Raw genomic sequence first — 26,261 nt, forward strand, 5'->3', positions numbered from 1 at the left:
CCTAATGTAGCCATTTTATAGTGATGTGTATATTATTTGTGCCTGACAATTCTCACTTACCAAGAACATCAACAATAACAGACTTCTTCACTTCTCCTCCATCATTCTTGGCTGTTATTGTATAAACACCACGTTGAGCCCTAGTGCAATCTTTAATTACCATGGAACAGCTGATTGATGTGGTTTCAATAACAGCTTCTGATGGGACTGGATACCCATCTCTGCTCCATGTTATCACAGGTGGAGGTTGGCCAGACACATACGCGATGATACGAATAACACCTCCTGCATGAATAACCATCTTCTCCTTAACTGAAATGTCCAGCTCAAGGACTGGCAAAACTGAAATGGCAAAACAATTTTTCATTAAATTCATACCGCACATAAATCCCCCCCCATGGAGAATGTAGAATCACTGAGACTTACTTATCCGGTCCTTCATTTCAAGAGCATCAGCAACTTCACCTGGTTCACTCAGACCTGCAGCATTGAATGCCAAAACTCTAAACTTATAAAATGCATTCTCTTTCAATCCAGTGACCACAAATTTAGTTCCTCTAACTTCCTTGTCTTTGGCCTGGAACAGAAGGAAGATTTTTTTGTAATGTATAAAGAATGTATGAACACGTTTTGCTGTAATTAAAATATTTAGGTTTACATAAATTTGGGTATACATAAATCTTATACAAACCTTGATCCATGCTTCTGTGCCCTCCTCTTTGTATTCAACATGGTAGCCCATTATCTTTGAACCTCCATCCTTCAATGGTGGAATCCATTCCAAGTCTGCTGTAGTCTTAGTCCAGTCCGTGACTTTCGGGGTTGGTGGCGAAGGAGGAGCTACAAGAAAATGGATTTGTCATAGTTTGAGTCTCTATTAATAAAAAATGATATGAAATTGTATCTCACACTGTATTGTTTTCCTACCTATTGGATCTCTAGCAAATGTTGGATCAGATGGCTCACTTGGAGGTCCACATCCTGCTGCATTTATTGCTATCACACGGAACAAATACTGAGATCCCTCAATGAGACCCGTGACTCTGTGTGATATACCAAGTGGCATGGGCCTGACTGGATCACGGGTTACTCTGCTCCAGCGTTTAGATGTGGTTTCTTTACGCTCAAGCCAGTAGCCTGTAATTGGAGTGCCTCCATCTGAGTCTGGCTCTTCCCAATTCACAGTCATGGAGTCTATTGTGACGCTAGAAAGTGTTGGCTTCTCACATTGGCCAGGTGGCACTAAAAATAGACATAAAATAACATTAGTGTTATAAAGTGAAATAAATGTAATCTAAACATACAACATGTCTCTAATTAGATAAACTTTAAATATGTGAATGAATACTTACTGAACACATCTCTGGCTACTTCAGGTTCACTATCAAGAGGATCACCAACGCCATATTTGTTTTGAGCCCTAATCCTGAAAATGTACTCATGGCCTGGCATTAGATTCTCGACCGTGAATATTCTCTCTTTGGGTTCACTAGTGACAGGTATCCAACTCTTCCTGTTGGCAACACGTCTCTCAATAGTGTAGTTTGTAATTTTGGAGCCACCATCATCCTTAGGAGGCAGCCATGACAGCGTTATCTGTTCAGCATGAATTTCCTCAAATTTGATGGGTGCAGATGGAGCCCCAGGACGCCCTGTTTAAAAGAAGAATTATGTTACTTCTAACAACAACACCTACATCGCTTCATATGGAAAAAAAAAATGTTGTTGAAATTTACCTAGAACATTAAGCCTCATTTCCTTGGAAACGGTGCCAAGGCTGTTGCTGGCAGTAAGAGTGTAGAGGCCAGTATCTGAGCGTTTGCCCTGCTGGATCAGCAGTGTGCAGCTATCATCAGAAACAAGTTTGTTGATGTGCTCATCATACTCAACATCAACCTTGTTTTCACTTTTGTGAGGAGGAGCCTTCTGCCATGTGAGTGTTGGAAATGGACAGCCCTTAATCTTAGCAACAATATGAATATCTGCACCCTGTTCAACCTCCATGAATTCTGGAAGCTCAATGGAAGGTGACCCTAAAAGTGAAAGGAAGAAAGATGAATTTGTAAACCATGCAACCCTAATTCATTGAATTCCTTTATTGTGTGCTGCTTTGTACGCACTGTTCTGGTCCTTAATAATGATGGGTCCTGCTGTAGAGGATGGTCTACTGGCACCAACCTCATTCACAGCCTTTACACGGAATTCATATTCAGCACCCTGGTGGAGATCCTCCACTTTGAATATGGTGGTATCAATATCACGGCGGTTACACTGTCTCCAGGACTCTTGCTGGTTTCCACTGCTATCCCACCATAGACGCTCAACATTGTAGTGAGTTACAGGTGCACCACCATCATTCTTTGGTGGCTTCCATGTCAGAGTCACAATGCCCTTGGACACATCAACGATTTTGACTCTTGTGGGAGGATCAGGAGGATCTGCAAAAAATTAATGTTTTGAATAATCAGGATAATCTGTATTTAAACTAGTGCTGCCATACGATTAATCGCAATTATTCGCATCCAAATAAAAGTTTTTGTTTACATAATATATATGTGTGTTGTGTATATATAAATGCACACACATACAGCATATATTTTGAAAATAATAACATGTATTTACATGTATATATTTATATTCATATAATTTATATCACATATAAATATATTTAATATATAAACATAGCATATCTTTCTTAAATATATACATGCATGTGTTTGTATTTATATATACCTAATAAATATACACAGTACACACTAGGGCTGAGTGATATGTAAAAAATATCTTATCGATAATCGGCGTAAAAAATATTGCGATTATTATATTTAATGTTTTGCGATTATGATTATCCCGCCCCGTCCGAGACAACATTGCCGACATGCACCATGAACACACGTTCAGTTTGGTCCTAATTATTGCCACATTAAAGTTTCAGTTTTACTTTTTCTTAGTTTGTGTTTAAACTAACAGAAAATATTGGCTTTACTGTTATGTTGGTGTTGCTAATAATTTCCATTCTGTTCTTATCAAATTTGTGTTTGAAATGAATTTCGTTTTGTGAGGAGAACTGTTGAGGAAAAATAATAGAACCCAATTTTAAGTTCATCATGGTGAAGTTAGACATTCTGGCGGTGATTGTAAGAATGATAAATGCATGTTGATGTCATTAATAAATGCCTCATTCATTCATTTAATATCTTGAATAAAATATACCTATTTTCCGATGTTTCTCTTTCTTTTTTGGCATTATCGCCTGTGTAGAAATTTCATGATGGTAATTTCCTTGAATATAACAATTGTTGCGTTGTTTTTAAACTTGTAGTCAAGCTATAACGTAGGCTATTTGATATTTATCATGTATGACTAAAATAATGCAGGGATTAAAAACGAATTCTGAGCAAAAACGTTTTTTTTTTTCTTTTCTGGTAACCTAGTTCAGAAGTCTCTTTTGGCCAGTTTTTAACTAAATAAAAATAACTGCTTTTTATTTAGAAGCGGGATGATTTAAATTAAATTTTTTGTATTTGAATTTTTATAGTTTTTATTTTATTAAATCAAAATACAACGCCCACAATATAATTTTCAGTGTTGGGCTGCCGAAACTCAGAACGCGTGCATGTTGAAGGGCGAGCTGAGATAGGCCTAGGCTAGTACTATAATGCCTTAATCTGTTTGCTACAAAACTTTATAGTTTTGTTGCAAACGAATTAAGAATTTATAGTGCTATATCGCAGCTTAATTAAACATAATTATACTGTATACACTGTTTAAAAAAATCTGTAAAAATAGGGCACTATGTGAGCTGTATGAATAGGCTGTGAAGGAATTTGTGCATTTTAATTATAACCGTCATGTTTGTGGTTTTTCATCATTATACATTCTGTTTAAAGAAATATTCAGAAACACATGCAGTGCTACTATTTTTCTTTTTTCTGTTTAACTTTTATTAAACTGCAGATCAAAATAGAACAGGTCTATACCCTAAATAAAGATGAATAGGATTGGAACGCATCTCCAAAATAATCGCATACACAGATGCACGTTGCCATTATGGTAGTCAGTGCCGAAAAACAGGCAAATAAAATATAAACCGAGGTTACAAAAGTGTTTCAGTCAAGATCAGTGAGGGATTTTCTTTTCTTTTGTTCTTTGATTAACATTAATGACTGGCGGCAGCGGCTGCTGTCAATGCATGTCCATACACACTTGTATTCTTTCTCAACTCTTTAAGTTCACTTAAGACGATTGTATTTATGGGATATTTTGATATAATTCTGTGTATATGTGTCCATTCGAATGTGTAAGAATGCGAGAAAGAGAGCTGAGTCCAGTGTTCGCGTATACAAGAGGTGGCCTTTGTGCGTGGACTTTGTGTGTGTGTGCAGCACGGAAAACTATATGTGCATACAGGAATCGAGAAGCAGAATCGAAATTTAATTTTATAACAAGTAATTCGGTTCCTGACCTTCCATCTGATCTGATTTTAAAAAATTGGAACAGCTTCGATTCCCAATCCTCCTACTAAATTATTTCATTCATGAATGCAAAAAGGCCTATGGTGACTATGGGGTAAAAATGTAAAAATTTAGTTTTTTACTAGGTTTATCATTTGTCTTTTCTTTTTTTTTTTTCTCAATAAAATCGATAATCGTCTTTTACCTGACTGTTGACATCGACATCGTGATACTTACAAGACATCGTCGATATACGATAATATCGTCATATCGCCCAGCCCTAGTACACACATATATTATGTAAACCAAAACTTTTATTTTGGATGCAATTAATCACGATTAATTATTTGACAGCACTAATTTAAACATTTCTAAAGTCAGACTCATTTACAAAATACACTTACGAATAGGATCTCTAGCTTTAGTCCGCTGAATGGTTGTGATATGAGGTCCCAAACCAAAGCGATTCTCAGCTCTTACACGGAACAAGTATTCTTGTCCTTCAATGAGGTCTGGCACAACTAAGGACTGTGTTGCGCAAGCTGGGTTGACCTTTGTCCAAGCCTTTCCTTCAACAGTCTTTTTCTCAACAAAGTAGCTCTTGATTCTGTCACCTCCATCACAGTCTGGTGGCTTCCAGCTTAGTCTACATGTTCCACGTGTGATGTCACTGATTTTGAGATCTTTAGGAGCTCCAGGCAAATCTAGGCAAAAGAGACATGACATAATGAGATATGATATTATATATGTGATATAATACATACATCTAAACTTATATTTTAATGAAGCTACTACTGCTTCAGGTTGTGATGTTTTGTATTTTAGATGATCGTGTTGCTTACCAAGTACATTCACCTGCACTTTAACGATTTTGGTGCCAGCCTGGTTGTTGGCAGTGATGATGTATCGCCCAGAATGGTTTAATTTACATTCAGGGATTTTCACAACTGATGTTGTATCACTGGATGATATCTGCAAAGTTTAAATGTAAAATGTATTAATTGAATAATGCCTGTTTGTTTGGACTTAACAAACCGAATATTTTGGGGGAAAAGCAATCCTACTTCTGAATCCTCTGGCAAAGTATGACGCTCATTCTTTTTCTCTGTTGGGGCAGTTCCATCAAAGTCCCATGTAACATTCGGAATAGGTTTGCCAGAGATGGTGGCTGGAATCTTGATGGTTGTTCCAGCTCGACAATTGAGAAGCTCATGAGCTGTGACCTCCATGGTAATGACAGGTTCCTCTGTGAACATGTCAAGTGACGCATATCTTTAATCATAGATGCCTTTCTACATGTATGTATCAACTATTACTCTATATTATTGCAACACATCTATACAAAATAAGGTTTACCCAGAATATCTTGCACAATGGTATCGGCAGTTCTGGGACTTGGCTCAGATTCACCAGCAGCATTGACAGCAACAATCCTGAACCTGCATTTCTTATTCTCTTTAAGCCCTGACACAGTGTATGAATTGGTCAGGATCAGCTTATCTGGTGTATTGATCCTTCTCCACTCAAGTGAACCTTCATCCTGAACTTCAACAATGTAACCCTTTATTGGACTTCCTCCATCTTTTTCTGGTGGGGTCCAGGAAAGACTCACGCTGCTTGTGGTTTTGTCTGTTACTTCAGGTGCTGGTGGTTGACTTGGTGGTTCTACAATTAACATTTACGAATGCAAAATTTTATTCATTAGAAACTGGAATTCATGATCCTATCAACATAAGAAATATTACTTACTTCTTGGATCAATCGCAAGCACACACTCTGTTGCTTCACTTGGAGGTCCAACGCCAGCTGCATTCTGAGCCATCACACGGAACTGGTACTCGGAACCCTCAATAAGGTGGAGCACATTGTATTCCAGGCCTTTGACTGCTGGTCTTGTTACTGGAGCTCTATTAACACGACTCCAGTATACAGCTCCTCTCTCTCTCTTTTCAAGCCAGTAGCCTTGAATGGTTGAGCCACCATTGTCTTTTGGAGGATCCCAAGTGACCAACATGGATGAGCAAGTGTGACTAATAATCCTTGGCCTCCGGGGTGGCCCAGGAAGACCAAATGGATCTTTGAGTACAACCTTTTCTGATTCACAACCATCACTGACCCCGTACTTGTTCTCAGCTTTGATCTGGAACTGGTAGGTACCATAGGCCTCCAACTTGTACACCTGCAGAAGGATTAAAACACATTTAGAGCATTTAAAAGCACATATCACAGTCTCATTCTAAAAAGAACTGTCTCATAGTAATATGTATTAATAATATATATTAACCCCATAACGTCTGTCTATGATGCAGCATGTCAACTGTTCCCAGTCAGACTTCTTTTTGCTAGCATCTCTCTTCTCAATGATGTAGTTAGTGAGGTCGCTTCCACCATTGTCCTCTGGAGCATCCCAGGTAAGGGAACAGGACTCAGCTTTGATGTCAGACACCACAATGTTTCTTGGTGGCAATGGGCGATCTAGGGAAACAACAACACCACAGTTAGGACATCCCCTCAATGCATGATAAACGTAATCTTGTAGCAGTATTGCTGAAAATAAATAGTTACGTCTGACATCATTTAATTACAAGAAAAAACACTGTTTAACTTGTAACACCCAATACTACTCCCATTTGGTGAAAATTCTAAAAGCTTAAGTAAAATCAAATACTGAATCAAATACTTACCCAAGATATCCACTCGAATTGTGCGTTGACCTACTCCACGGGTATTTGTGGCAGTTAACTTGTAAATGCCTGTGTCTTTTCTTACAGTTTCAGGAATACCAATTTTGGTATTGATAGTTTGCCTGTTAATCTCCTCTGATTCCAATGTCATTGTCTCAGTAGGCTGGCCGATAACTACTCCATTCTTTGTCCACTCAAATGTAGGCAAGGGTAGGCCAACAATTTCAGCAGGAATTTCAATAGCTGCTCCCTTCTTGACAATAATAGCATCGCTCTTAAAGAATTTCAACCACTTAACAGTTGGTATAACTAAAATAGAGGAAAAATGTAAATGTAAATAGTAAGGCTTCAATTTAATTAAAAACTAATACTAAATGTGTTAAAAAGTTGTCAGTGATTTATGTTATATGGAATGATACATACGTTCATCATCCTGAATATTGACACTGATTGGTTTGGATGGTTCTCCATCGCCAACCTCATTGACAGCTTTGACTCTGAAGTCATACATCATATTCTCAGACAGATTTTCCAGAGTGATGGTGAGGTCTTTGCAGACTTGGCGATTGGCAACATCATATTCATTGCTGTCTTGTCTCATCTTTTCAACATAGTAGCCTCCGATTGGAGAACCACCATCGCTACGAGGAGGTTCCCAAGTCAAAGTAATTGTGCTCTTGGTCCTTTCCTTATAGTGCAATTTCTCTGGGGCAGATGGAACTCCTAAAATTTTAATAAAGTCAACATTGTTTATGATTATGATTTTGTATGAAAACAAGTAATGCAGATTATAAACTGAACATAATTCAAATGTTTCTAGTGCTGGGCAACGAAACTAAATTTTGAATCATAATTAAATCGCATTATTTTCTGCGATTAATCACATTATGCACAAAAATCAATAATCAATACTTTTTTTCATTTAAAAGTACTGCTATATGAACAAAAGTGCAATAACATTTGGTTTGCAAACACTTTAAACAAATAAGGTGCTTTTTTTTACAGCAGTATTCCTTTTACATAGTAGCAGTTCTAATATTTCTTGTAAATCTCAACTTATAACATTAATGTAATCAAATTAAACATAAAACCAAAGCTATTTGCAACTGCCAGGGCATTAACATTTTTATAGAAAATATTTTATAGTTTTTTATAGACCAATTGGTAGCTAAATTTGTCCGTACACTGCAAAAAAAAAAAAAAAGACCAAAAAAGGTCAAGCAAAAATCCACTTATTTATTTTTCTGAAAAATGACAAAAGTGCAAAATGTATTAAAAACAGACCAGAGAGCAGACGTTTCAGCCCATGCTTGCTTCAGTGCTCAGAAAGCATGGGCTGAAACGTCTGCTCTCTGGTCTGTTTTTAATACATTTTGCACTTTTGTCACTTTTTCACTTTTGCATATGAAAAATAAATAATTGGATATTTGCAATTGTTTTTTTTCAGTGTGCGGACAAATTTATTGGACTAAACACTTGCTTTTTTTTTGTTCTACGCACCTGAGAACCTTTATTTTGTTTTTCCTGAGCGCACACAATTTCTGCTATATAGTTTGTTATAGAAAAACAGAGTCCAGAGCCTCGATCATAGCATTATAACAGGCACCTTCCGAGTAGAGACCTGTACTATCGCGGGACCCAACGCAACAGAGTGCAGCGCTGGACAACACTTGATAGGCTAATGTGGGTGCGGGCGAGTAGAGACTCGTGCTTGCGGGATGCTGGAGAATAAAGGTGTACTCACACCAGGCAATCTTTTCATGCCCGAGCGCGTTTGACCCCAAAGCCCGGTTCGTTTGACTAGTGTGATCGCTCCTTGCCGCGCTCGAGCGCAGTTCGTTTAGCCATCCCTGGCTCGGTTGGAAGAGGTGGGCCAAAGTGCCGTTCAGTTGGGCCGGGGCATGGTACGCATGTAGTGTCGGAGTGTGGAACTACTGATACGTGCAACATAATTGCGTTAACATTTCTAAGCGGCAAAAGTGATAGATCTGTAAAGCAATATATTGTGAGAGGGTTGTGTGTTACTGCGTCACAAACGGCTCAAAATAATAAACCACAAAGTTAACAAAACTATGCACTCCACTGTGCTGAGTGAGAGTGCTTCTCTGCTGTCTTCTCATGCTATCGGAAACTTCTTTTTTCCCACTTAAGAAGTCGTGAGTGCTTTATGTGAGCAGTGCTGCAGTCTTAGGCCCACCCCAAATGCACTCATTGGTTGAGATGCGTGATGACGCCCATCCCAAACCAGTACTGATCAACATCCCACCCCTCCTGTGACCCATGGTTTGTCTGTATGCGTATTCAGAGCCAGTGAGCAATGGACTTTCATAATAATAAAAAAACTGTGTTAATGCACGATAAAATAATTGTCAGCGTTAATCAATTAATGTGTTAAAGCCATAACTTCTTAACTTGCCCAGCCCTATTTCATATATGAGATGAAATTAATCGTTCTCATGAATGTATTATTCAGCTTTATTTACCTTTAGGATCCACTGCTAAAACAGGTCCAAGTTCAACAGGAGCGCCAAGGCCATACTTGTTCCTTGCAACTACACGGAACATATATTCTTCTCCATCAAGAAGACCAACAATGTCACATTTGCAAGCAGCAACTTCTAAGGGTTGTCTGTAAATGTGCATTTTTGCATCTTTTCTTTCAACAACGTAGCCCATGATGTCACTTCCACCATTATCCAGAGGATCTGACCAGGTGAGTGAAATCATTTTCTTGGTCACATGAACTGTCTTAAGATCAACCACCGGCCCGGGAACATCTTTTGTACAAAAAAAGAACAAGGAAACATCCCAATCAGAAGTTACATTTCATGTTTTAATAGCAAAAAAAATATTTGAAGAAAATAATTTGACTTACCCATCACATCCACCTTAACGGAGGCAGACTTGGTTCCGCTGGGGTTGGTGCCTGTGATCTGGTATATGCCATGGTCAGTTCTCAAAGCATTTTTGATGGTTAAATTGCTGTTTTTTCCTTCTTTCTCAATAACTGTGTGTTCCTTGTCTGGCTCTGCATCATCTTTTGTCCACTTAACTTCTGGTACAGGGCGTCCAGTAACAACAGCAGGGAGACGCAATGTTTCTCCAGCTCTAATGATGATTCCATTCCTTACAGAGACATCAAACTCAACCCCTGGGGCCTCTGTAAATTCAAGTACAAATTTAAAATTTGATCATAATTTCTCTAATAGGTGCAAAGTAATGCTGATACACATCTAAACCGGGCTTATTGTTTAAATAGTTTTAGGTCCTCTGTTGCACTCACTGTTTGTAGAAAGGCGAAAGTGCCACAAGTTTTTTAACATACCTTCTGGCTCTTTGGCCTGAACAGGTTCAGTCATGCCTGGTGCTCCATGACCTGCTTCATTTACAGCGTATACACGAAGGTAATAGTCAGCTCCCTCAGTCAGTCCAGTCACTGTGTATTTGCGGTCTTTGCATCTAAACTCAGTACAGCGGATCCAGTCCTTCTCTCCAACCAGACAGCGCTCAACATGATATCCAAGAATTTCTCCACCACCATTGTACAATGGAGGTACCCAGCTGATATCGATAGTTGTATTTGTGACATCAACAATTTTTGGTACAGGAGGGCCAGGAGGCACTGCAAAAATAGTTACATTTAATGAAATTTTAAAATCGTTTGGACCTAGTTAGTATAAATCTAGTCTGGTCACACATAAGTTTGGGGACCATCTCACTATTAACTAACTAAAGTGTTACCATAAGTCTTATACTGATAATAAAGCAAACAAACAAACATTTAAACCAATTTAAAGCCATATTTGTAATGTTTAGTATTCTTTTTTCACACTTACAGATTGCATCCATTGCAGTCTGAGGGTCAGTTGGTGGACTGAATTCTCCTGGGCCAGCAAGATTTTCAGCACAGACCCTGAAGACGTAAACAAGGCCTTCCATAAGACCCTCAGCCTTAACCGAAAGTGAATTAAGAAGATTGTTGTTCACTCTGGTCCAATATTTGCTGTTGACTTCACGTCTCTCAACCCAATAGCCCAAGATAGGGCTACCATTGTCCTTTGGCTCATGCCAGCTGAGAGCAACTGTGCTATAGGTGACCTCTCCAATTCTTGGCATGTTGGGAGCATCAGGTGGTTCTGAAAAACAATATTTTGAAATAATATTTTCAAATAACAATTAATATTTTCAAATAATTTCAAATAAACCATAATATAAGAAAACTACCGTTCAAAGTATAACTAAAATATAATTTTACCAAATTGATTCTTTGCAATAAGTGGTTCAGAGTAGCATGGGTGTCCACAACCAAACTTGTTTTCAGCTGTGACTCTGAAGATGTACTCCTTTCCTTCAATAAGCTTGGTTACAGGGTAATTGTATCCCTTGTGGGTCGAGGTCACAGTTACCCAACCAATCTCATCAGTAGTGTTGTCTTTCTTTTCCAGTATGTAGTTGATGATCTCACTGCCACCATCATCAAGAGGTGCATCCCACATGCAAACAACAGAGGTGTTCCTGATCTCATCAAATCCAAAGTTAACAGGGGGACCAGGCTTATCTATGTTACAACAAGCAGAAATGTTAAAACATTTTTTCACTAAAGAAATGCTTAGAAGATACTCATTGTAGTTCCAAAAGTAACTTACCAAGAACATTGACTTCACACAATGCTGTTGCAACACCATGGAGATTCTCAACTCTAATTGTGAACATTCCATGGTCTGTTCTGATGACATCACGCACCATCAGAGCAGTTTCACCCCTTTTGCTCTGGTCGAATGACAAGCGATCTAAAAGTGGTGGATGGAATTCTTCTTCAGGTTCAGGCTGAACAGACTTCTTTTTCTTCTTTTTCACAATTTCTGGTTTCTTCTTAGCTGGCGGCTGCCTCACATTCTCATCATTTCTGAGCCATGTAACAGTTGGGTAGGGAGATCCAGATATGTAAGCATCCAATCTAATCTCTTCGCTCTTTTTGATACTGAGGCCAGATGCAATACGGGCATGGAGTGAGACTTTTGGTGGTTCTAAAGTAGAAAAAAAAGATTAAAAATTAAAAAACAACAGCAACAAACAAAAACCACAAAACATCTATATGTAATGTTTTACTTGACACAGAAGAGTTCAAAAAGTTTGCATATTTGAAATGAAACTGTAATAGATTTAGTTGTTTAACATACCAACAGGATCAGCAGCCTTAATCAATGGTGTACTGCGAGATGGGTCACTTGCTCCTGCAATGTTCTCTGCACGGACACGGAATTGGTATTCCTTTCCTTCCGTCAAGCCAGTGACAGTGTAGGAGAAACCTGGTACAAGATTTGGAACGCATCTTTCAAATCTGTCACCATCTTTTTCAATCTTCTCAAGAATGTACCCTGTGATTGGGCATCCGCCATCATATGGTGGTGCCATCCAAGTAACAGTGATTGAATTTGAAGTGGAATTGTGTCCTTCAACCTCAATTGGTGGGTCTGGGTGTTCTGTAATTAATTAATTAATAATAATAATAATAGAAAATAAAAATATATATTAAACATTATGAATAAAAATGAATTATACTCACGTTTTTGTTCTTCTGTTATGACAGGATTACGGAGTTCAAGAAACTCGCCACTACCAATCTTGTTAACAGCCTTCACTCTAAAGTAATATTCACCATTAAGCATAAGATCTTTGACAACAAAGCTTAAAATATTGTCTCCAGACATCACAGGCAAAAATGTCTTCTTCTGAGCTTCCCTGCGCTCTAGAACATAGTGCAAGATTGGGCTACCACCATCACTTTCTGGAAGCTCCCAAGATATCTTGCAAGAGTTCTTGGTGACCTCACTGGAAGAAATGTCCTTACATTGTCCAGGCAGGCCTTTTAATGGAAAATATGAGGCATTGAGATATTTTTGAGCAGTAGGCTTTATAAGTGTGACAAATGGAATCAGTATAACTGTACAGTTTCTTACCGATCACTTTTACGTTGATTGTGCCAGCTATTGAACCCAGACTGTTCTCAAGAGTGACAGTGTACACGCCAGCATCTTCGTGTTTACACTTGAGAAGCTCCAGGTGAACACGATTGAGTTCACATGTCAATGTCAGTCTGTCTTCAGTCTTTAATTCACTGTCACCCTTTTTCCAGACCATTGATGGTTTTGGTATTGCTCTGTATGGGATTTTTATGTCCATCTTCTCACCCTCAACAATTACAATGTCTTGGGTCTGGAGATCCACGGTTGGTGCACCTTTAAATATTGAAAGATGTATTAAATACCAGTACTAGAACAATAAAACTTCTATATAGACAATTACATTCATTCACAATGAATAACTGAATAGTCCTTACAGTCAGGGTCTTTGGCAAAGACACCATCTGAAATTTCAGAGGGATCACTGACTCCAACAGCATTTATAGCACGAACTCTCAGGACATATTTTTTCTCAGGAATGATGCCTTCCTCAGCCTTAAACCGGAGCTCTTTGACAGGACGAGCATTAATCCTCATCCACTTCTCAGTTCCAGCTTCCGACAGCTCAACATGGTAGCCTGTGACTGGACTTCCGCCATTCTTTTCTGGAGCTTTCCATGTAATGTTGATGTGCTCTCTGCTGGCATCAATAATCTTGACTTCAAGCGGAGGAGAAGGTGGACCTAAAAATCCACATAGATCAATCCAGATTATGCTGTGTACATAATCTTCTACCACTAGCGTTAGTGTCGTAAATTGCATGATACGTAATTATGCATTAAGTTAACATACTTATGGGATCCTCAATGGTCATGATAACAGTAGGTTCACTTGGGTCACCAACTCCAGCTTCATTCTCAGCACGAACCTGGAACTGCACCTCAGAGCCTTCATCAACATCAGTCACCTTGTACTTGCATTCAGGACCAGGCGTCTTTCCAGACTTTACCCAGCGTGTGCCTACCTTCTCTTTTTTCTCGATAACATACCTAGGAAAATAATTATTCATAAGAATTTTTTTTGCCTTGAACACCACAAGCGTACACACATTTGAAGTTTACACAACAACTGTTTTATACATAAAAATGTTCATACTTGGTTATGGGTCTTCCACCATCACTGCTGGGTGGCTCCCATTTCAGGTCAACATGTCTCTTTGACACCTCAACAACAGTCAAAGCATAGGGTGGTCCAGGGGTTGCTAGAAAGGACAAACAATTATTTTAATGAAAACTCTCTCTCTTTCTCTCTCTCACACACACACACACACTCATACATATATTACATAGCTAAAGAAACAGATGTTGTTCAACTTACTGAAAGTATCCTTGGCCAAAACAGAGTCCTCTAGTTCACAGAACTCGCTTATACCAGCTGCATTCTCAGCAGCAACACGGAACACATAAAGAGAGCCTTCATTCAGTGGAGTGACAGTATACTTGGTATCCTTCACTGTGGTATCCACAGCCTGCCAGGCTCTGCGTCTGACGTCTCTCTTCTCAACAACATAGTTGGTAACTGGAGAGCCACCATCACTATCTGGTTCAGTCCATTTCAGGTCACAGTTGATTTTAGTAATGTTAACCACCTCAAGCCAGCGTGGGGCATTTGGAGGATCTGTTGGAATGTGAATAACAAAAATAATATTGTTTACAGTTCATTGCAGGTTGACTATAAAAATCAGAGAATGTGTTAAAAATTGTGGTTTGATATTATGATAATTTTCTGTTTAAACCATTATAAAAAAAATTGCATGCTTCAACTTGTATAAATACAATTATATGTCTTGCTTTTTGACATCTAGATACTGATATCTAGATACATTCTTGATAATATGATCTTGATATATATACCGTATATATATATATATATATATATATATATATATATATATATATATATATATATATATATATATATATTGTGGCGAGCGTCCCGAACCCTCATCAGTGTTGCCCTGGAGACGGACGAGAAACACCTGCACCCGCTCATCACGGGCTGATCGGCCACAGCTGAAACCTGTTTGCTTGCGGCCAGATAAGCCGTGCGAGGCTGGCTGGAAGTGAGTCTGAACTCCCTTATGCTGAGAACTAACGTACCGGCTCCTCTTGATTTCCAGAAGCCAGTGTGTGACCGATCAGCACCGCCACGAGCACCGCACGGAATCACCACTCACAGGAAACCCTCACGGAGAGCACGTACCCACCTCAGCGACCCACTCTGCACCTTACCACCCTTATTTGTGAATAAATCCACCCTCCGGGGTATTTATTTTGTGCTCTCCTTGTCGTGTGATTCTTCCACCCCGTCACAATATATATATTTATTTATATAATTTATTTATATAATATTTGCCTGTAATGACCATAATTATTAAACAAATCGCTTATTGAATATTCTGTAAACACTCACAGAGTCTCTCTTTGCAGACAACAGGTTCACTTGGGTCACTGGGTTCACTCTCTCCAGCAACATTGACAGCCTTGACTCTGAAAGAATACTCCTGCTTCTCCATCAGACCCTTCAATAAATGCTCTGTTGTTGGCACATCCTCAGCTACACGAACCCATTCCTCAGTTCCGCTCTTTTGAAGCTCAATTATGTAAGACTCAATCTTAGCGCCGCCATCATGCTCAGGTCTGGTCCACTGCAGGTCTGCTGAAGTCTTGGCAATGTCTTTGATGAATGGTTTCCCAGGAGCCCAAGGAGGATCTAAAATAACAACAATTGAGATTTATGACTTCAAATTGTAATTACTTAATTGCCTTAACATTGAAAAATAAAACCATAACATACCAATTGGGTCTTTAATCAAAACTGGGTCAGTCTCTGCACTTGGCTTTCCTGGTCCTGCGAGATTCTCAGCCAAAACTCGGAACCTGTACTTCTTCTTTGTTGGCAAACCTTTCACCCTGAAAAGGTGACATTAATTTGAGACTTTCTAGAGTTTTGAACTTCCATCACCATTTAAATTCAGACACAATGAAAAGGATTATCCTACCTGTACAATGTGTCCTTAACTGGCAGCTTGTTACACCTGATCCATTTGTCAGTCTCCGGATCAAACCTCTCAACCCAGTAACCAGTGATGGGGCTTCCACCGTCTTCATCAGGCTCATACCAAGTCAGAGTTACAGCATCCTTTGTGATATCAGAAGGCTGAACCCTGGTTGGTTCCCCAGGAGTATCTGAGTGACAGAGAAAGATAATTAATTTTGAAATTGAATACATACATACATACATACATACATGTATTATATAGTGAGCTGTATGCTTACCAAATGAATACTTTGCAACAATAGGCACATGCTCTGCAGGTGTCCCAATGCCATACTGATTCTCAGCAGATACTCTAAAGACATACTCCTTCATGGGAATGAGTTTGGAGGCTTTGAAAGCAGTTTGTTTGATTGTAGCAGACAGTTTCTTCCACTCTTCTTTATCTGTGGGTCTCATCTCCACAATGTAATTGGTTACTGGTGAGCCACCATCATCTCTGGGGGCATTCCAGGCCAAACAGCAGGATTCATTGGTGATTTCAGAGATATCAAAAGCAGCCGGAGGGCCAGGTTTGTCTGTTTTTCAACAATGACAAGAGATTAACATTATATTTATAATCACCACTGATTTATTTAATTTGATTATGCTGAAATAACAGAAAACACCATACCAAGAATGTTGACATCAACAGTTGCAGTAGCACGGCCACTAGTGTTGACTGCCTCAATGATATAGGTGGCTGTGTCAGATCTGGTTGTGTTTCCAATGGAAAGTGTTGAATGGCTAGGTTTTGTATCGATGGTAATCCTATCATCTGGCTTCAGGACAAGGTCAGCCTTTGTCCATTTTACTCTTGGCTCTGGCTTGCCAAGCACATCAGCAGGCAGGTCAATCTTAGTGCCAGCCCTAGCCGTTAAGCCTGCTAGAAGCTTTACATCCAGCTGGATTTCTGGTGGCTCTGTAATATAATAAAAATGTTAATATATAGTGAATTACTATTATTAGAATCTAACTATTATTTAACTATTATATTGGTGGACCTAGATCACTAACCTTTAGGATCCACAGCCAGGATCTCATCTGTAGCCTTGCATGGTCGGCTGGCTCCAAGTCTGTTCACTGCTCTTACACGGTAGGCATACCACTGACCTTCAGTAAGACCAGTCACCTGGAACCTGGTATACGTATAATGATACGATTAAAGATATATCTGAATAATTATTAAACACACTATGTTCCATTACAGGGATGTTCTTGAAGAATCACCACTCACTTAAGCTCAGGTATGGGATCTCCACAGGCTTCCCATTTGTCAGTGCCACGCTGGCATTTATCAACAATGTAGCCCTTGACAGCAGCACCACCATCATATCTGGGAGGTTCCCAGAGCAGGAAGATGCTCTTTGCTGATTTGTCTCTCCATTTCAGGTTCTCGGGAGGGTCAGGCACAGCTGCATTTCAAAGAAGTTTAATTTACTGTCAAACTGTTCTTTAATTCATACCCCTCAAACTAAAAGAATTTAACACTTTTTAAGACTTACTGGCTGGGGAGGACACATTCACGGGTTCATCAATGTATGCTGGCTCTCCTGGTCCACATTTGTTGCAAGCAATAACACTGAACAGGTACTCCTTGCCCTCAATGACATCTGTTACAGTGTACTCGAGGTCCTGTACGCCTGACATCACCTGAAGAGAAGATGTGTTGGAACCTAAATGTTTCAATATGTACAATGTACATTTACTGTAAACAAATAACTGTTAAAAACAGCTCACCTTGACCCAGGTCTTGCGGGAAACCTCTCTTTTCTCAATATTGTACCCACTAACAGGGCTGCCTCCATCATGATCTGGTGCTTCCCACATTAGATGCACATGATGTCTGGTCACCTCTGCAACTTTGAAGTCTTTGGGTGCACTTGGACATGCTGAAAGATCCAAAAATGGGATTGTACATTAATTGCAGTGCAAAAACAACAACATAGTAGGAGAATATAGTGAAAATTTGCCTACCAATAACATTGACTTCGATCTCTCCAGAGACAGATGTCACATCATTCTCCAATTGTAATGTGTATGTTCCTTTGTCTGGACGCACACTTGGAGCAACAACCAGTTCGGTGTATGCAGGCTTTGTAACCATGGAAACACGGTCACCTGCAGTGAGCTCTTTGTCAACAAATGTCCACTTGGGTTTGGGCACAGGATATCCCGTAATGGGAACTCGGATGACAAGAGCATTGGGAACAATGACCTCCAGACCATTCTTGAACCCACTGAGGTCCAAGGTGGGACCCACTAAAGGTGGAAAAGGAAATTTACACATTTAAAATTATTTGCGTGTATATTTTTACCTATCTTTAAGGGAAATTTAAAATGGCTTACCATGAGGATCGTCAGTCAAAAGTGGCCCAATTGCATCAGCTGGATCAGAAACACCAGCAGCATTTTCTGCACATACTCTGTAGTGATACTTCTGACCAAACTTCAGTCCAGAAACCTTAATGTAGGATACATAAATAAACACATTAGAAAACAAAAGAATATTTTCATATGATGATACATTTTGTTAAATCCAAAACAAAGAATTAAACAATATGACATACCCTGTAGTAAAGGTCAGGGCAAAGCCTAGCGTTACATCTCAGCCACTTATCTGAACCGTCCTCACACTTCTCTATGATGTAGCCTGTAATCATACTGCCTCCATTGCTGATGGGCGTTTCCCATGACAGCTGAACTGAGTCTTTGGTCTGATTTGTGTAGTTGAAGTTCAGAGGTGGACTTGGCCTCTCTGAAATAGGAGACAAAATTGAATGTTTGACACTGACTTTTGCAACAACTCAAGATATAGCGCACAAAATATAAACCCTACTAACCAATGGGATCCATGATCTTCACTGGATCTGTGGCAGCGCTTGGCTGGCCAATTCCAGCTTTGTTCTCAGCTCTGACCCTAAAGATGTACTCCTTGTTTTCAACAACATCATTTAGTGTAGCTGTGCGATCCTCAGCTTTGACCACCATAGCAGGCACCCATTTCACAGAGGTTCTGTCACGTAGTTCAATGATATAAGATGTGATCTCAGATCCTCCATCAAAAAGTGGTGGTTCCCAGGACATTGTGGCACCAAACCTATTGACAACTCCAACCATAACCTTCTGAGGTGCATCAGGCACATCTGTTAGAAGCAGAAGAATAATTTTAAAATATTTGTAAGACAATATAAAATTAGTTGTTACATTTTCAACTCTTACCAGAAAATTAAGCAATAAACTGAAGCATAGCTCACCAAATTTGTTTTTGGCTTGAACAGCCTCATCAGTTGTAACCGGTTCTCCATTTCCTACTCTATTGCGAGCACATACACGGAAGAAATACATGTTGTCTTTCTGCAATCCACCAACACAGTACTCTGGAATGTCGGCACGGTCTGTGGCCATTGTCCAGGTCTTGCGTTTAACATCTCGTCTCTCAACCACATAAGCCAAGATCTTGCTTCCACCATCACTTTCAGGTTCTTCCCAAGCAAGGCTGACCTCACCATCGGCAGTGTCAACAACATGCAAGTTCTTCACAGGTCCCGGAACATCTACAACAACACTTATTAGACATCTAGAACAGTTAAATTGTCTGTAAATCATCTAGTTTGATTTCCTACTTACCAATGACATCAAGATTAATGAAAGCCTCTCCTGTTCCATGTTTGTTCTTGATGACAATCTTGTAACGACCCTGGTCTGACTTCTTAGGGTCCTTCAGCCTGTACTCTGTCCTTTCATTGGATGTGTCAATGTTTTGCCCAGGTAGGCTGATGTCATTGTAAAACCATTCTGCCTCAGCACGAGGATAAGCATCATAGGGTACCGTCATGACAAAAGGCTTTCCAGCATCTGTTACAAGGTTCTGATCTGTAGTCTTGATCTTTGGAATAGCTGTAAAGAAAGGTATAAGACATTAACAAAAGTATTGCTTTATATGAAAACCAAATCTGCAGTAACACTGTATCATACCTGCAAGCTCAAGCTTGGCTCTGGCATCCTTCTCCTTGGCAACAATTCTGTACTCTCCCTGATCACGGGGCCTGATCTCACAGACCTGCAATCTATGAACTTTGCCCTCACTGATCATCTGATATTTGTCACCCTGGACAATGATCATGTTGTTCCTCATCCATTTGACCTCAACTCTGTCCTTATTTAGTTCAGCCTCAAACACAATATCTGATCCTGGAGGCTCAAATACATCTGTGGGTGGCCTGACAATTTCCACTGGAATCTCTGTTGAAGGAAGAGAAGAAAGACGACATTAGCAAATCAAATTATCAGGCTATAAAAATAACAGGAACAGGCTGGGAAAAAATACCTTCAACAAAAAGACGTGCCCTTGTCCTTTTGTCTTCTACTCCACAGGCATATTCACATTCATCATCTGGTCTGCACTCTTTGATTACAAGCTTGCATTCTTTTCCATCTTTTTCCATATGATATCTGAAAAAAAAGCGATCATGATTATTAGCAAACATTTTTTACATTATTACAGAGTACTTTGTTTCATGGTTCAAAACTCACCTTGGTCCTTCTCTGATTTCACGTCCATTCCTGTACCATTTACCGTGGGCTTTTTCCTTAGATAATTTGCAAGTGAACTCGGCATCCTCAAATTCAGTGATGGTTTGGTCTCTGAGCTGAGCGGTGAAGTCAGTGGGTGCCTCACTGATGATCAGTTCTGCCGTTGACTTATCCGTGCCAGCAACTACACTATATTCACCCTCGTCTGCAAGGCCACAGTCCTTAATGGTCAGAGTGTGCTTGTCCTTGTCCACACGATACAGAATGCGTTTGCTGAAAGTGATCTCTTGACCGGCCTTCATCCACTGGACTGTAACATTAGGTCTGTTCACTTTGCAAGCGAAAGTCATGGTCTTCTTTTCCTCTATTTCACAGTCCTCTAGTGGCTCAATGATCTTGAGGGTTTCCTCTGAGATGCAAAAATATCAGCATTGTACATGTACTGCTAACAAAATACACATGGTATAAAAGACAGACATATAATAACTAACGCACCTAGTACATTGACGTTAGCAGAGCACTTGGCCTGCTCTCCGCGTTGGTTAGTCAGTGTAATAGTATAGCTGGCTTCATCTGACTTTTCTGCAGCTTTTATTCTCAGAGAGAACACATTGTCTCTCTGAACCATGACAAACTTGCTGCTCTCAAACATTGTCTCATTGTTCTTCAGCCATTTGGCTTTAGCTCCCTCTGAGTTCACCTCACAGTTAAGAACAATCTCTTGTCCTTCCTTTACTTGGGTATCCTTGATGGGAGTGATTATCCTCATTTTTTCTAATGAGACAAATAATGGTACCCGTCTTTACTCCAATTTAATACGACAATTCAAAATGAAACATTTGCAGACCTTTACAGAAACATATTAAAGAACAATTTACAAAAAAAAAAGAAAAACTTACCAATCACCAACAAGTCTGCCGATGCCTTTACAGACCCAATGTGTGCAGTGAATGCACCCTCATCTTTTAGCTCACAGTTTTTGACAATGAGTGCCCTCCTCTTGCCATCAACAACAATTTCATACTTATCATCAGTTGTAATTTCTTTGTCTCCTTTGAACCATTTGACTTCATAATTTTCCTTAGACACTGAGCAAACAAACTCAGCCTTTTCACCCTCAACGGCCTCTTGGTTTTGGGGCCTGGCAATGAACTCAGCTGCCAATTCTAAAGCAATAAAGAAAGTCAATTTTAGGTACATCGATGCCTTTTGACAAATAAACCGACTTTTCAAGTCATTTGAGATTACTGGATATGGACTTTTGAAAACCATTTTAAAGAAATTGCACTCACAAAGAACAAACTAAATATTTAATAGCTAGAAAATATATATTTTTCCAGGCCAGGAAATCATAATTTTAACATTTCTTGCTTTTCTAGGTTTCACATGACCATGGGAACCCTAGCTAGTAGGACTTTAATAGAAAAGCGAGTTTGAAAGAAACTAAGCTTAAAACTTACCACTGATCTTTAGAGTTCCTTTTGTTTCCGAAGTAGGCAGTTTGCACTGGTACTCGCCAGCATCATCCATACGGAGGTCCTGTATGATGAGAATTCTCTTTCTCCCATCTGCAACATTTTCATATCTACCACCCTCGGGGATCTCCTGGTCACCCTTGTACCATGTAACCTCCGCACTGGGTTTGGAGACCTCACAAATCATCTTAATGCTGTCGGTTTCTGTGCCCTCAACATTGGACAGGTTCTTTGTGAACCTAGCTTCCTCCTCTGCAAGGCAAAATGAATTATCATTAATGTTTTCATTTTTAGTTTGATTTTAGAACAATGGCTGAAACAAAACTTACCGACAACTGTCAGCAGTCCAGAGGATTTGGATGTCCTTGCATCACATTCATATTCTGCTTCATCATCAAATACTGCCTTGCTAATGATGAGAATACGCTGTAATCCCTTGGCAATAATCTCGTACTTTTTGCCTTTTCTGATCTCAGCGCCATCTTTGAACCAGCGAACCTTTGCAACAAACAGTTATATGAATCAATCCACTCTTTTTTCGTCAGATTTTGTGTGCATACTGTTTTTAAAGTAAAAGAAAGACATTTTAAATACTATGAAATTCTGAAAATCATGCAAATATTTTAGCTCAGTTTTCACTAACATTGCTATGCTAATAATATAATTTGTAATTAAAACAATTGCATTAAATTTAAAATGTTGTAGGGTATCAGCGACTGAATCAGACAAATTTAAGATTCGATCAGAACATCGAAACATGAGAAGCTGAGATTCCACAAAGAGGGGCCTCAAAGCTGTAACAGGACAACGTCATAAATCTGTCCAAATCCTAGTGCCAACTAGTCTGAAGCAAGCAAACTAACCAGCAAGCCTCTTTCACAGAACAACTTACAACCTTGAGACAAAAGAACACTTATTGATAATTCCAATTCAGGAAGGAGACTGTCAAATTTGGGGCAAGTAATCAAGACTGATGGTCACATGTAAACCTGTGATAGAAAATCACGAGCTACAGACTCTCTTGGGCAGGTCTTCCCCCATACAAGACAAAGACTTAAACTGGAATTCCTTAGAAGACCTTTTAACCTCTCTCTGGTCGTCACAGAACATGCCTCTTATTCTCCATAGAACAGCACACTAGAGACAATCTGTTCATATGCACTAAAAATCATCTTAAAAGGACCTATGAGTTATTTCTCTGCATATAAATAACCTATATTATGTTTGTAACCCACACATTAGATTATCATGTTTTAATCAAAGTTTTTAATTTTTTTTAATCACTATTGAATAGCTGAAGGATTCAGATGTGTGTTTGGTATGTATGAGTTTGAAAAATCATGTTTTAAATGTTTCTTCCAATCAATTCTTTGTCAAATGTATAATATTCTGGTTATAGAAATCACATCCAAAAGTATACTTTGCAAGAGTGTGTAAAATTCGGACCATGTGACTGATAACATGCTGATTTATGATGGAAGGAACACCCCTAGTTAAGATAATAGCCTATCTAATTGGTCAAGACACCAGAGGAGATGTGTCCAGAAGCAGAGTTTAAAAACTCAGGACACCATCAAACTCTAGCCTTCTTAGCGCTCTTCTCTCTCCTCTTCTTCTCTTTTGCCACCGCGTTTTGACGCTGCTCTTTGAGCGTGCTCTGGCCCACGTGCCAGCTGCTACCACGATGAGAAGAAAACCCACCTAGAAAACCCAGCTTACATCCTTTTATTCTTATTCTTTTTATTTTAGTTTATTTTCTTTCTGTGGAGTTTCATGTTCTAATGTAAGTTTGCTGCAAAGTTCAGCGACTGCACTCGCTTCAAACTTCAACCAGACCAACTCTGCTTCTGTAGTCAACGTCCAAGACGTCACTTCAACAACTACTAACATCCAACTAATCAGCTTGGGAACCTGGGAAAAACACAGCTTGGGATCTTGTGTTTTGTGCTCACAAGTTAATGTCTTAATCTGCCGATCTTGTTACTGTGTTATTAAATAGTGTTTTCACTATATTTTGGATTTTAATATCCAGTGCAGAGTTCATGTTATATGGCTTGGTCAATGAATCGCTGCCGCCTCAGTGATCAGCTGTAAAACAGTGATTCTGTTCAAATTCCCTATAAAATCATAAATGATTCCCTTTTAGCTAAATTAAACTATTTGCTTACATATTACGTTTTACTATGTTACAATGTAAATCATCACAGCTTCGCTAGTAGTCTCAGACCTCTGGACTCTGTAAAAAATCTTGACTCTATTACTGTAAAAAAAAAAAAATACCTTGACACTTTCACGGGACACTTCACATTCAAACTTAGCACATTCCTTCTCCTTAACCTCAACATCATGAAGAGGCTTTGTGAATTCAACAAATGGAACTGAAAAAAAAAAATTGTATACATTTGCTTTATACAAATGATTTGTGTTATTTTATGTCTTTAGTTGGCCTTATTCAAGTTTTTTAACTTACGTTCAACATTTAAGAAAGCAGATGTCTTGAACTCCTTTGCATCACAGGTATATGTCTTGGAATCATCAAGGCTACAGTCCTTGATGATCAGTCTCCTTATGCGTCCCTCAGCCACCATCTCATACTTCTTGGTTTTACGGATTTCCTGTCCGTCTCTGAACCACTTCACATCAGCCTTCTCCCTGGACAGTTCACACTCCAGAATGGCTGTGGCTTCCTCCTCAACAGTCTGGTCCTCCAAGGGCTTGGTGAACTCAACTGGTGGCTCTGTGATATGTAATGTGGTAATGTGAAACCCTAAGAAATCCCTATATATGCCTATATATTCTATTCAATAGGAATCGTTAGGTTACTTGCGTAACCCCGGTTCTCTGAGAACAGAGCGAGGTATCTCACTATGGGAAACGCCCCAGGCGTGATAGACTATGGAGGCATCAATTACACAATGTCTGTCCGAAGGACGGACCAATCACAGCTCTTGACAAGGAGCATACCCCCTCCCTATATATACAGCTGTGATCACTGAAAATGTCATTCTAAGCACGCTCTTCCCCCGTGTTATGCGAGTAGGGAAGCTTAGTGAGATACCTCGCTCTGTTCTCAGAGAACCGGGGTTACGCAAGTAACCTAACGTTCTCTTTCAAACAATCGCTCGGTATCTCACTATGGGAATGAAATAGCCAACTCCCATAATGCATGCCCTCTGAAGCCACCAAACAGACTCGAAAGAAAGAAAGATAACCTTTCAATTATCCAAAGGGCAAACTTTAAGAACTGCATGAGCCAATGAAGGCGCTGTGACATCAAGGCGGTAAAATCTGATAAATGTATGTGGGGAAGCCCAACTTGCCACCGCACAAATAACTCCCACCGACACCCCTTTGAACAACGTCCATGAGATAGAAATACCTCGTGTAGAATGGGCCTTTAAGCCCTCCGGGCAATGAAGACCCAGAGATGTATAGGCTAGTTCAATTGCCTTCACCATTGGCTTACCCTTACAATGAATGGCCCATGATGCGAATAATTGATCAATCTTCCTGAACGATTGTGTCCTGTTTATATAATAGTGCAACCCTCAAACCGGACATAAAGTGTGCAATTTCCTTTCCTTTCCTCCTCTGAAGAAAACGGAGGAGAGTAAAAACCACACAACTCCAAAGCAGAGCAGTTATAAGGAGAATCATTGACTTTGGTAACGATAGCCGGGTTTGGCAGCAGAGTAACCTTGCTGTCATCCGGACTAAAATTCAGACATGCTTGATGAACTGATAGATAGGAGCAAAGATAGGAGCTTAATATGAACACTCTCCAGAGGTTCAAAAGGGGCCTGAGTTAAAGCATTCAAGACCACGGATAAATCCCATGACGAGACCAGCCGCTTCAACACTGGTCTCAAACGCTTCACCCACTTCATAAAACGGCATAAGAGGGTGCCGACCCACTGAAACTCCTTCGAATCCCACATGACAAGCGGAAATAGCAGCCAGGTAAACTTTAATTGTAGAGAACGCTCTCCCATTGTTCAGTAAGCTTTGCAAAAAGCAGAGAACATCACTCACCGCGCACTGAAAAGGAATAATTCCTTTACTAGTCCACCAGTCCTCAAACACCCGCCATTTAAGATCATTCAGCGTGCGCGT

The 26,261-nt window shown here is 39.6% G+C and overlaps 1 protein-coding gene across 1 annotated transcript in view; it reads right to left on the minus strand.

Moving 5' to 3' along the window:
• LOC306877052 (titin-like) overlaps positions 1-26,261 on the minus strand; it is a 148,070-nt gene that overhangs the window by 62,542 nt on the left and 59,267 nt on the right. The window contains exons 83-134 of the mRNA XM_079428575.1: positions 24,619-24,885; positions 24,429-24,526; positions 22,478-22,646; positions 22,134-22,400; positions 21,573-21,839; positions 21,169-21,447; positions 20,674-21,082; positions 20,468-20,592; positions 20,116-20,382; positions 19,768-20,037; positions 19,395-19,694; positions 18,981-19,283; positions 18,708-18,895; positions 18,487-18,601; positions 18,115-18,399; positions 17,878-18,029; positions 17,643-17,790; positions 17,375-17,552; positions 17,155-17,276; positions 16,772-17,059; positions 16,380-16,676; positions 16,103-16,289; positions 15,898-16,013; positions 15,514-15,813; positions 14,419-14,718; positions 14,197-14,302; positions 13,894-14,090; positions 13,479-13,784; positions 13,099-13,377; positions 12,705-13,004; positions 12,319-12,621; positions 11,785-12,165; positions 11,394-11,696; positions 10,975-11,274; positions 10,464-10,760; positions 10,014-10,298; positions 9,622-9,915; positions 7,562-7,861; positions 7,139-7,447; positions 6,739-6,929; positions 6,204-6,633; positions 5,811-6,119; positions 5,519-5,700; positions 5,297-5,426; positions 4,859-5,158; positions 2,121-2,438; positions 1,737-2,033; positions 1,353-1,652; positions 928-1,242; positions 692-840; positions 427-577; positions 61-342 (exon numbers count right to left, since the gene is read on the minus strand). Of these exons, the coding sequence (XP_079284701.1) occupies positions 61-342; positions 427-577; positions 692-840; positions 928-1,242; positions 1,353-1,652; positions 1,737-2,033; positions 2,121-2,438; positions 4,859-5,158; positions 5,297-5,426; positions 5,519-5,700; positions 5,811-6,119; positions 6,204-6,633; positions 6,739-6,929; positions 7,139-7,447; positions 7,562-7,861; positions 9,622-9,915; positions 10,014-10,298; positions 10,464-10,760; positions 10,975-11,274; positions 11,394-11,696; positions 11,785-12,165; positions 12,319-12,621; positions 12,705-13,004; positions 13,099-13,377; positions 13,479-13,784; positions 13,894-14,090; positions 14,197-14,302; positions 14,419-14,718; positions 15,514-15,813; positions 15,898-16,013; positions 16,103-16,289; positions 16,380-16,676; positions 16,772-17,059; positions 17,155-17,276; positions 17,375-17,552; positions 17,643-17,790; positions 17,878-18,029; positions 18,115-18,399; positions 18,487-18,601; positions 18,708-18,895; positions 18,981-19,283; positions 19,395-19,694; positions 19,768-20,037; positions 20,116-20,382; positions 20,468-20,592; positions 20,674-21,082; positions 21,169-21,447; positions 21,573-21,839; positions 22,134-22,400; positions 22,478-22,646; positions 24,429-24,526; positions 24,619-24,885 (13,011 nt within the window). The remainder of the gene's footprint in view (positions 1-60; positions 343-426; positions 578-691; positions 841-927; positions 1,243-1,352; positions 1,653-1,736; positions 2,034-2,120; positions 2,439-4,858; positions 5,159-5,296; positions 5,427-5,518; positions 5,701-5,810; positions 6,120-6,203; positions 6,634-6,738; positions 6,930-7,138; positions 7,448-7,561; positions 7,862-9,621; positions 9,916-10,013; positions 10,299-10,463; positions 10,761-10,974; positions 11,275-11,393; positions 11,697-11,784; positions 12,166-12,318; positions 12,622-12,704; positions 13,005-13,098; positions 13,378-13,478; positions 13,785-13,893; positions 14,091-14,196; positions 14,303-14,418; positions 14,719-15,513; positions 15,814-15,897; positions 16,014-16,102; positions 16,290-16,379; positions 16,677-16,771; positions 17,060-17,154; positions 17,277-17,374; positions 17,553-17,642; positions 17,791-17,877; positions 18,030-18,114; positions 18,400-18,486; positions 18,602-18,707; positions 18,896-18,980; positions 19,284-19,394; positions 19,695-19,767; positions 20,038-20,115; positions 20,383-20,467; positions 20,593-20,673; positions 21,083-21,168; positions 21,448-21,572; positions 21,840-22,133; positions 22,401-22,477; positions 22,647-24,428; positions 24,527-24,618; positions 24,886-26,261) is intronic.

Source organism: Barbus barbus (genome assembly GCF_936440315.1).
Source record: "Barbus barbus genome assembly, chromosome: 11".
Taxonomy (NCBI): Eukaryota; Metazoa; Chordata; class Actinopteri; order Cypriniformes; family Cyprinidae; genus Barbus; species Barbus barbus.